The 12443-nt window shown below is 32.2% G+C and overlaps 1 protein-coding gene across 2 annotated transcripts in view; it reads left to right on the forward strand.

The window, feature by feature from the left end:
- Positions 1 to 8428: 8428 nt before the first annotated feature.
- LOC107715546 (multivesicular body subunit 12B) overlaps positions 8429 to 12443 on the forward strand; it is a 31343-nt gene continuing 27328 nt past the window's right edge. The window contains exon 1 of one of the 2 annotated variants that reach the window (XM_016521698.1): positions 8429 to 8514. Coding sequence is in view for 1 of the 2 variants with exons in the window: in XM_016521697.1 (XP_016377183.1) it covers positions 8698 to 8745 (48 nt within the window). In the remaining variant the exon portion in view is untranslated. Of the gene's footprint in view, positions 8515 to 8673; positions 8746 to 12443 lie in introns of those variants that run through there. The other variant, XM_016521697.1, reaches the window with a different exon arrangement.

Raw genomic sequence — 12443 nt, forward strand, 5'->3', positions numbered from 1 at the left:
TATAGATAGATAGATAGATAGATAGATAGATAGATAGATAGATGAAATTTCACCTACTGTGCTCTATGCTATAGTGCCAGTGAAGTGTGAGGCAGTATTTGGTTAGACAGCCATAACCCAGCCCTCCCGTTCCTCACAGATGATCATTTATTTTCAGTTTGGACTGTCATTTTGTCTGGTTGATGGCTCCTCGTGCTCAGTCTCAGGTGCAGCTTGTTGAAATAGCACTCACAATTGAATGTGTGATGTCAGATTTTATCACTCCGTGACTAATAGTCACATTTAAATGCTGGTGGTACATTCAGAGCTGGTGCATAATGCAGCAAATGTTAATATTTGTGTATAAAACATTCATTGCATTCAAATAATGTTTACATTTCACAATATATACACATTAAGCAACATAAAAGTGTATGCTTGTGCATTCTAAATATTGAACGATGATCTCAATGGATCATATATTCACAACCAGCTAGACTTCTCTCCCGATCTGTCTCTCTTTCGGTGTAAATTAAAGACTGTATAAGGAAAGAGAACTATAGTACTTCATATGAACATAGAGCACTAACATTACTTGTCATAACTAATTTGTTGACCTTTTCATAAATGCTTGCATGAAAAAGTCAAATGTGGGTGAATGACGCTGTACAATACCCTCTCAGCCTTCGGCAAAAAAACAGATCAGTCTCAGAGACAGAGCCGTGCTTACTTGTTGTGTATAATAAGAGTGTGTATCTACTATAAATATGCATATTATGCTGGGATGTTTTGCAGATTTTCTAAATACAACACAATATAGTTGTGTTGACTTTCAAATTTGTAAATATATCACAAAGTCTTCTATATGGACAAGAAGAGTCAAATACGCAGGATAAACTAACTATTGTCTATTTATAAGTTACAGATAACATACAGATAAATAAATAGAAAGGAAAATATATATTTACATTTTTATAATGTGTGTATATGTATGCATTGCATGCAAATATACAAATCTAAATAAATAAATGTCAATATTTGTATTAACTATAACTATTGTCTATTCTTGCTATTTTCTTAATGTGTGTGTGTGTGTGTGTACATATATATATAATAAGTTGTAAAACAAGAATTGTATATTTACATTTTATAATGTGTATGTGTGTGTGAATATATATATATATATATATATATATTAGTATAGTAACATATACTAAAACATATTCAAAACATAATATAAAATATGTTATGTTTTGAATATATTTTAGTATATGTTAATATATATATATTTTTTTTTTTAAATATGCCAAAAGTGGCATTTGCATTGCCATTGCCAGCTCGAGAGAGAATACTGCTTCGAACAATAAGACAAACCTTTACTGTCATTCACAAAAAGAAGCCATATCAGAGTTCAGCCGACACTGGCAATGGGCTGCAATGACCTCTGACCTCTCTGAGCCAGACACTGGAGCTGTGATTGATAACCCCATTACAGAGCGAGAGAAACCTCTCACACAAAGTGTGCTTCACCATGATGCATGCGAGCAGATAAAGCAACATCAAACTAGCTAACTGTCATTTAGTAAAAGGACAAAACTCGGTAACACTTTAGAATAATGGTCCGTTGTTAACAAGTAACTATGCAGGAAGTAATAGGTAGTACTACATTAACACTTAACTTAATACTATTAACTAATAGAGAAGCGAGATTAACTAAGCAGTAAGTAGTAGCAAATTTAGGACAAAGGTAGTTCCTTATTATATATTTGATAATTATTAATTAAAATATCCTCATTGAGAACTACTTGTGAACTATGACCAATTAATAAAGAATAACCAATTAATTACTAATCACAACAGCAACGTCTTAAAAGTGAACAATTGGGTTCTTTGTGGAAACTAATTTATGAATATGATATGCCCCAAATAAGTCGGCTACCTTTTAAAATTGTGACTACTACTCTTACCAAAGGATGGATGTTCAAACTTAAACATAGAATAATAATAAAAATGAAAATTCACTTTAAAATGTTAATAATTAAGAAGTGATGAATTAGTTCACAATTATGATTTCTGCTTCGTGTCAGTTCAGTATCAATGTATCCCACTCCAAAAGACCTACTGGTAAAATATCACTAGTGCTTCACACAAATGCATGACTGTACAGTATGTCAGATATAAAATGTTAAATAACTTATTAAAGGGAACGAGGGTTACATACGTAACCGAGACGTTACTTGTTAACAACGGACCATTATTCTAAAGTGTTACCCAAAACTCTTCTTAATGTTTATGATCACATGGTCACTGCACGTGACTAATTTAACCTTGCTAGTTCACTAGTTCATTCTAGTGTAAAATGTACTCACCCATTACATGTTGTTCCAAACTCGTATGCTGTTATTTCTTTGGCGGAACCTGCGCACAGTTCTTTTCCACATCTGTCAAAAAACACAAAAGCAACATTAAAGTAGTCCATATGACTTGAATGCTATATATTGGGCATTTTCTAAAATTATACAATAACTTCACAGCAAAGTCATAAGTCACAGAAAATATTCCTCTCCACCAATATCACTCAAACTCACCACAGGTTTGATTAAAATCATGCAAGAATAAATAATGACATATTTTTCATTTTGGGGTGAATTATCTGTTTATAAGACTGTCAGCTTGCAAAAACTAACCAAAGAAATGTTTATACTCACAGAAAAAAAAAAAAGGTACAAAAGCTGTCATCGGTACCTTTTCGAAAACTACACCTTTGTATCTCATTTACCCCTAAAAGATGCATATAAGCACCTTAAAGTACAGATAAGTACCTAAAGAGTACATATTAGTATCTACAGAGTGCATATTAGTACCTTTTGAAATGGTATTTTGTACCTTTTTTTCTGATAGTGTAGGTATTGAGAACAGGGATAATCTAGAATCAATGGAGCAAATGCTACAATACGGTAAATAAAAAGTCATTTAATAAATGCATTTATTGACAGTACAGTTAAGCCTATGACACACGGGGCAACTTTTGGAGCAATGTTTCCGTCGACGGGCAACCAGGTGAGACACAGGGGCCACGACCGAACTAAGGTATCCATATAGAAATTTGTTGCCCATTCTCAATGTTTAAGTGCCCAAGCAACATTGCTCAAAAAAGTTGCCCCGTGTATCATCACCCTTAGGGTAAATCATCAAAGAGTAACAAAATGCCTTGAACCACTGTAAAAAATGGCCGTGAATTTAACGGTAAAAGACTGTAAAAATGCTACAGTAAAAACCTGTTAAATGGTTAACGGTAAATTCCTATATACTATATACGGTATTGGACATTACATGTATTGGACATTAATTTTACGGTTTTTGGAAGTGGAAAAAGACCGTATAATTTACAGTGAATAACCGTAAATTGACATTCCCAGACTTCCCTGCGTTACATTTCAAATTTGATGTTTTTTTGTTGAAATAACTGTTTCTTCTTAGTTTTTTCTTATCAGATTTGTATATTAGGGTTGTGTGTTACACCTAATGTTGTTAAATGAAAAACCGTAAAACCTAGAATATTGCTACTGTATTTTTTACGGTACAATTCCGGCAACCACAGCTGCCGGTTTTTTACCGTAAATTTTACGGAATTTCTTTTACAGTAAAGGACAGAAAATTTATAGCTCAGTCCTTGCACTTACCAACCCTGAACTTGAACCGCTACACCACTGGCTGCTGACTAGAATCTAAATCCAAATCTAATGCATTTGGAAAGTGGGTAGTAGTGCACTTACTAAAAAGCATTTTTAAAATGAGTGAATTTTATCCAATAAATCCAATAAAAATCATAGAGAAAGTCATATAGTCATCAATTCATATAGGAAAAAATATATAGTTTATATACACATAACAGAGATGTGTGTATTTGTTAATATGTATGTCTCTTTAATATATTTTAGTAACTTATTTTTCCAGAATTTTTTTTTTATATATTCAAAACACATACAACCAAATACATTCTCCTAATATATTTTCTGCTTGGCCACCATCAGCTCGAGAGAGAGAATGGTTTATATAGTCATTCATTCCTCAATGTATGGAAAAAATATAGTTTATATACATAATAGAGATGTATGTGTTTTGAATATATTTTAGTAACTTATTTTTCCTGAAATATTTTCTTATATTTGAAAACATATATAAAAAGTCCAATGTATGGAGAGAAAAAAAAGTTTATATACGGAACAGAGATATAAATAAAATATAAAAATAATAATAAATCTTAGGCAAGAAAGAAGCCTTTAAAACAAACATAAATAAAAATAGGAAGCCCTAACAGTCCTGTATGTGTCAGATGAACAAATAAGAAAACAACAAGTGCACCTACACAACCTACACACCAACTGGACAGTGAAAACACTATATATACACCACAGCCTCTGTGCCAAGCTCATATGACTCGACTTTACAAATGCTGTTTTCAATATTCAACTAAACAGAAGAAACAATTATACAGCAGACAATATACACTACAGCTCAAATTTGTATTAATTTTATTCTGCAAAGATGCATTCAATTGATCAAAAGTGACGGTAACGATTTTTACATGGTTACAGAAAATTCTCAAATCAAAGCTGTTCTTTTGAACTTTCGATTCATTAAAGAATCCTGAAAAATAAAATGTATCATAGTTTCCACAAAAATATGAAGCAGCACAACTGTTTCCAGCACTGATCAAATTAAGCAGCAAAGCAGCATATTAGAATGATTTCTGAAGATCATGTGACACTGAAGACTGAAGTAATGATGCTGAAAATTCAGCTTTGATCACAGCAATAAATTACATTTTACAAAATAGAAAGCAGCTATTTAAAGTTGTAATAATATTTCATAATTTTGCTGTTTTTACTGTATTTTTGATCAAATAGTGCAGCCTTGGTGAGCTTAAGAGACTTCTTTTAAAAACATTTAAAAATGCAAGCATCATATTATTCTTTACCTCAATGATTTGATAGTAGCCTAATGATAACACCTAGTTAATGATTTGAACAAACTCCTAAACCTAAGTATTCATCTTAACCCACTTATATTAAAGAAACAACATGACGCTAGCAACAGAATAACAATATGCCAAGAACAGCTAAGAACACCTTAGCAACCGCATAGTATCACCCTGGCAACCACACACAACAGCTTATAAGGTGCACAGGCAAGCAACACATTTGATCCATTCTCTATTTATTTACTAATTGCCCTTTTGGCATGTTTTCTTCAAACAGTGGATGTACGTACAGTAGATAAACTATGAATAGCATACAGGCTGTCATTGCTTCTCTTATCTGACACACTCAGTTCAGTTCACAGACACATGATGAGTTGATTCAGCTGTTTAATAAGAAAGGCATGAGATAACATTAAGAGACAGTGAGTGCAGCACCTCACACAGCTGTACCAATGCCACCCTCCTGTGGTCAAACAGCAGTAGGACAAGAGCCAAAGACAGATGAAGTCGAGATCTGAGCACACTTTCCAAGGCATTTTGAAAGACAGTCTTAACCAAAGATGAGATTTATGGCCAAGTTTAGTTTAAACTGTCTTTATTTCAATCCTTTCCTATGAAACCTAGAAATTATGTGCAAAGCACTGTATGTAAAGTACAGGTTAACTATAAGTTATTTACTCACCCTCATGTTCTTCCAAACCTTTATGCAATTATATTTTTCTGTGCCACACAAAAGTTTAATTTTGAAAATAATTTTAGCATCTCTTTTTTTTTAACAATGAGAGTTGTAAAGTATTCATTATTCATTTAATGACCAGTGTTGTTATTGAAGCTAAAACTATTAAACACATTTTCAGAAACCGAAATAAAGCTGAAATAAAACAAAATATAAATATTAGATATAAAACTGCACATTTAAAATGTAAATATAAGTTTAAAAAACTTAAATGAAAACTTTATTGAAAATATTGCCTTGCAAATTAATAAATCAAGTTTAAGTTGCAGTACTAAAAGTACTAAAACTAAAATTGAAATAAAAATAAATTAAAGCTAAATAGAAAAACAAATAAAACACTAAACTAAAACTAATAAAATGGCAAAAGTACAAATTTACTCAAATTTAAACTAAAATAAAATAAAAAATATAATATAAATAACATTTAAATTAATATGAAAAATGAAAATATAAAAATAATAGCTAAATTAAATATGAAAAATTAAAATATAAAAATTTAAACTAAATTAAAACTACAACTATGACAAGAGTAACAAAATTACTAAAATAGAAACTAAAATAAAATAAAAATATAATATAAAGTCATATTTAAATTAATATGAAAAATGAAAATAAAAAAGCTAAACTAAAACTAACATGTAAACTAAAATGTAAACAAAAACTGAAAATAAATATAAGAATTCAAAATTCAAAGTATATATACTATAATATAAATAATACTGAAATACCACTGGACCATTACAGAAAATTATTCTATTTTTTTTATTATTACTAAAACTAAAAGTAAAATAAAACTAAATTAAAGTTAAAAGGAAAAATGGCAAAAGTAATAAAATTACTAAAATTTTAACTAAACTAAAAAATATAATATACAATCTAATTTAAATTAAATTAAAATAAAAACTGAAAATATAAAAATAAAGGCTAATTCAAAATAATAAAATAACACTGAAATACCACTGGACTGTTACAGAAAACGTTGCTCTTCACAAAAGTTCTCAAATTTAATTTGCATTTTTAATTAGCAAAAAATAAAATAAAATAAAATACAAGTTTAAAGAAATAGACGTCCAGCCTAAGAAGGCCCTTTACAGCAACAATGCTGAATGTATAACTTTGATTTCTGGAAATCATATTTCCATTTATCTAACACCATCCATCAGCACACACATCTGCGCTGTGACTTAATACAATAATTTATCATTTGAGGGATGCCCTCCACTCTCTCACTATCTGATGGCACTGCTAATGTAATTAAAGTGAGATTATCATGTCTGCGTGGCACTCCAGATGGCACCGCTCAAAACGCTTGTAGATCAGTGGCCAGTGCTGACAGGGCATTTATGTATTCAGCTAACAAACATCCAACATGAGCTGATGTGTTCTCAAGCTTCACTTCAAATTTAAGATGACAAATTAGGCTGTGCATGCATGCAAATTACAATCCTCAAATATTAATATTGATTAAACCTCAGTATGTGGTTAAAAAATGAAATCAATCGACATATACTGCTAGTAAAGCTTTGGGCTCTGTTTACCTGGTAATCCTTCTTAAGAATGAACTGTGGGCTTCATTACACCAATCTCATTAGTTCTCTGCGAGATCTGGGGCAACAGAGATCAGAGCTTTCACTGTTTGTCCTCTATGGGAAAAACATTCTCTGTCAATGAGATTTTATCTGAGACCCACCATCATTGTGTTGCTGCAAAACACAATCACAATCTCTCTCTTTCACACTCAAACACGCCTACAGGGTTTTACCTGTGCACTGCAGATAATCTTTGATAAACAGCAAAATATTACCTATTACCTTATACCATATATCATTAAAATAGTATCTGTTAATACTGAAGATCTGACATAAGAAAATTATTTATAATAGTATTATTCAGAATATAACTTTTGGGCAGTTGCTCATATTAAAACAACAACATATACTGTATATTCAATGGCAAAATCATTTTGTCATGCATAAAGACACAATTTATACTGTGAACATTTATTTTTATGTAAAATATTATCTGGAAAATATCAGATGTATTATTTATTTATGTAATGTGTTTTATTATTTGTGGAAATCTATTTTATATTATTTATTTATTTGTTTATTTTTAAGCATTTTATTTATTTATTAGAATTAGATTTTTTTTAATATTTATTTATTTTTACACTGTTTTTCTCTAAACTTTTCCATGGGCCTCCTAGCACTCCTTTGCCGACCCCTGTTTAAAAACCACTTCCATATAGATCAAATACAGTATCATAATATCAATAATCTGATATCATGACTGTACTGTATAACCAGGTTACTTTAACTAAGGCCTGTTGACATTAAATTAATTTTTAAACATGAAATGAATCAGCATGCATTGGCCTACCTTTTAATTCTTGAATACTCAAGATTGAATCTAACCTGGATTATTTTGCATTACAGCAATAGTATTATTCGTGGTTCGAGTGTGTAATTATTGGCCTTTTATTCAGAATATAAAACAGATATTAAATGGCAATCACAGTTAATCACAACTACATCAGCAACAAAACCACAGAAAACACACACACACACACACACCCACCCCTACCTCCTTCCCCTCTCAGTTTCAGTCACTGGTTAGAAATGGCAGCTGCTGAGGACCCCTAAACCACTCGGGCAAATTAAGGAGAAATGCGTCGTTTAAAATGGATTAACTCATTAACGGGAATGTCAACAGTCCAGTCGTGAGCTGTTACGACAGACAGAAGAGGAACCAGTGGTGTATATCTTTCCAAACCGCAGCGTCTGTCTGTCTATCTGTGTGAAGTGTATTTTTTGGGGTAAGAGAGACGTCGATTAGCATTAGCACTGTTAGCTTCGCTGCTGCTTTCGCCTGCCGCTGCCGAGCTTTCGCGCTCTTCCCGCCGCATTCCCTCCCGCTCCGCCCCGCTGCGCTCTCACGCGCTGCCGAGGCTCCTGCGGCCTACCGATACGCCTGCTGCTACCGCTGTGTGCTGCGGGTCATGAAAAGCTGCTTTTGTCCGAAAAGGAAGGACGCAGTGCATTTTACAGTTAAGTCAATGTGGCGTTTAATGGTTGAAATGCTTTTTGCACAGATTTCGAGAAGAATAAGGAATATTGACGACAAGTGGGTTAGCTTGTTAGCTCGGCTAGGCTAAGTATAGAATCTCTATGGAGTCTCCTAGCAACCTGCCGGATAATGCTAATGGCTAAAATTGGGCTTCAGCCAAATGATAAAACGCGCTATTATGCGAATATTATTTATTCATATCATTGACTCAAGATATTATAACAACATCAAGATGTTTAAAGAGTTGTGAATCGTTCAGCAGGGTAATACATGTTGGGTAACGTTAGTTAATGTTATTGTGAAGAACTGCTTTATGAAATATTACATGTTTGCTTTTGTATCTCGCATAATTTAAACAAATAATTTTAAGATTATGGCGTATAAGAGTATTATTATGGTGATGCATATTCATTTATTATAGAGAGCATTGCTTTTCTACATGGGACAATATCTAATCTGTATGGTAATTAAATTTATTACATTTAGTATCAGATTTATGTGTGCATTCAGATTCAGATGTTTGATATACGTGTTATGCAGCTTCTGTTCAATTCATTCAATTCACAGAAAGCAAGTGCGTGTGTAAACAGAGGCAATGCTGTAAGAAATTAAAGCTGTCTTATGATTTGGCTCTTTGAAAACGGTGAAATTGGATTTTTTTTTCCAGATCAGATGAACACTAAGATGCCTAATGAATTTGATAAGGCAAGACCTGAAACTGTGTCATTTTGTTATCAAATACTCAACACCTTATTACAGTCAGAGTCTCTACTGAATGCTGCTGTTGTTTGTGAGATGTTTAGAGCCGTTATGGGGCCAAGAGCTTCTTCGTATTTGTACCACAACTGTGGATGTATATATTTATTTGCATATATATATATTTATTTATGGCCTGAATTTATTCAAAATTTGTGTCACTTTTGTTGACTTATTTCATTTTCAGTAGCACCTGAGCTGTTTTGATTTTAAGTCTCAAAAATGAAAGTAACCTAAAGTTGTCGTAATGTTAGAACCAGTGCTAAAGCATTTGATTCATTTCTCATGACGGTGCTTGCTTCAACCGCCTGTGCAAACAAACATGTTTTCTTAGGTGGCGTAAACTTGAACAAGCAATGGAACTAACACACGCAGGGCATTTTTTCCATTGGTGCAGTTGGGACAGTAGATCAGATTTTCACTTGCCCTGTAAATGTTTTTGTTGGCCCTGAATCAAATGTTTTTGTCAACATATTTTTAACATTTACATTTAGGTGCTGCTTTGTTCCAAAGCGACTTACAAAAGAGTGACAAAAGTAATTTGTCAAAGAGCCAACAATATTTGTCATATACAGTGCCAGGTTAATTTGACAACTAGATTAGGAATAACTGATAAAAAGTAAATGACTCAAAAAATTACATTTACAAATATATATATATATTTTTTCCCTCAAATTCTGTTTGATTTTTTCCCAAATTCTGTTTTTGTGTTTTGTTTTTCTATATTCTGTATTAATTTAAGGGGTGCACGATATTAGATTTATAGATTTATTAGATTTGATATCCGATATGCCGATATTTTTCAAATCATTTTGGCTGATATAGCTGATACCTATATATCCTTTTGTTTTGAAACAACACCAAGTCTCTCCTGTGCAGAAATTATAGACACATTAGTTTTAATTTTGGTTAGTTTTGAGCAAAAACTTATTTGTTAAAACTAATAAACATTATTAAAGTTATTTTTTTAATGAAAGTACATTTAATAGTGTTTTATAATAATACTGTTTTTTTTTCCTCAGACAGATGCAGTTGAAACTTAAAATTTTATTTGTGGATTTAACATTAACAAAAGGGCAAAAGAGCTGTAAAAATTCAAAAAATCTTATAGAGCTCCTTGTATTTGAGTTTTCATAATCCATTTGGAAAAAAAACATATTACATATTAATGAATAAATGTGTATATATTAAATTATTTAATTTACAAGTATGTTTGTGATTTTTATTCATAAAGCTATAGCTTCTGACTAGGGTTGTGACGGTGAGGAAATTTTCCCACCGGTTAATCGGCGACTGAAACACAAGTATCCTAATGTTATTTGCATTTATCGGCTGATTTCGATAACTTTCCGATAATGTGCATCCCTAATTAATTTTTTCCAAATTCTGTTTTATTTTATTCCAAATTCCGTGTTTCCCCCGTGTTAATTTTTCTGGATTCCGTTTTAATGATTTCAAAAAATGAGGTATGTCTAATCAATTGAATTCACTAAACTATAACAGCTTAATAATTTATTAAATTTTTCTACAATAATAGGGCCCTATAACATTTTTTATTTTTTATTTTTTAGGAATTCTGTGTTGTTTTATTTTTTCTGGGCTTATGATTTAATACAAATTTATTATAAAAAACGGTGGTAATCAAATTAAGACATAAAACATTAAATATTTTATAAATCTTTTAAAATCAAATGAAAATTAAACAATTCCTTTTATTTTTTTGGCAAACAAAGTGCTGCACAACAGGGATTTACTGTTACAGTTAACGGTGATTAAGAAAAATTATGCCATTCATTTACCTAGAGACATGCAGATTTCATATCTAAATTGTATTTTTAAGTTTTAATTAGTGATCGACCGATATTGATATTTTATTACCGATACCAATTATTTGCATGCTTATGTGCCCGATAACCGATATGCAGACCCGATATTTATTTACTGTTATAAAGTAAATAAATGACTGAGTGAAGTAGGAACATACTTCACTTTGGTTTTTCCTCTTTTCAGTCATCTTTTTTTTTAAGTGTTGAAAATTAGCAGTCTTTCATGTTAAATTTAAGGGAAAAATATCGGTAAATCGATATATCGGTCGATCTCTAGTTTTAATTTTCACGGGCACTAGTCTATATCTCTTTGATTAATTGTACATCCCTACTTTTTTTATGTATTTATCCAAAATTCCAAATCCGGTGACTTTCCGCATTATACAGTAAATTCCATTTTTATGGCTAGATTCAATTCCGTCCACGTTTTCTGCATTGTGGATATCATAGGCCCCTAAATATGCACATCTGCAGACTGAATTGATAGCATAAATGCGGCAGTGCTCCAGTTGGGCGAGTGAAGCATCTGTGAACTTGCCCAAACTTCTCTCACCCTGGCTCTGGGCCATCCTTATGGTTGAGCCCTGAAATATCTAACAGACAGTGCCAGCGTCTGTGCCATCCGAGGCTGCTGCTCTGTCCTCCTGGCAGATGAGTGATATGAAAGCAGATCTACTCCTGATGTCCGAAAGGGCATCTCAGAGCCTGTCCTGCTCATGTTTCTGGAAGGATGCATCCCTTCTTTATGATAATTGCTTTGGTGTGCATTATGTGAGCATATGAAGATTCTTCATATTTACTGGTTAAGTCAGCCCTCTACGAACACCTTGGCAATTGAATCGCCATTGGCTAGTACATTTTTTTGTTTACTCGCCAGACTGATAAATATATACATACACATATTCATATATACACACACACACATACACACACACACACACACACATACACACACATACACATATACACACACACATATACATACACACATATACACACAAACATATACACACACATATACACATACAGTGGGTACGGAAAGTATTCAGACCCCCTTAAATTTTTCACTCTTTGTTATATTGCAGCCATTTGCTAA

This window comes from Sinocyclocheilus rhinocerous, unplaced genomic scaffold (genome assembly GCF_001515625.1).
Source record: "Sinocyclocheilus rhinocerous isolate Xijiao unplaced genomic scaffold, SAMN03320098_v1.1 scaffold2765, whole genome shotgun sequence".
Classification (NCBI taxonomy): Eukaryota; Metazoa; Chordata; class Actinopteri; order Cypriniformes; family Cyprinidae; genus Sinocyclocheilus; species Sinocyclocheilus rhinocerous.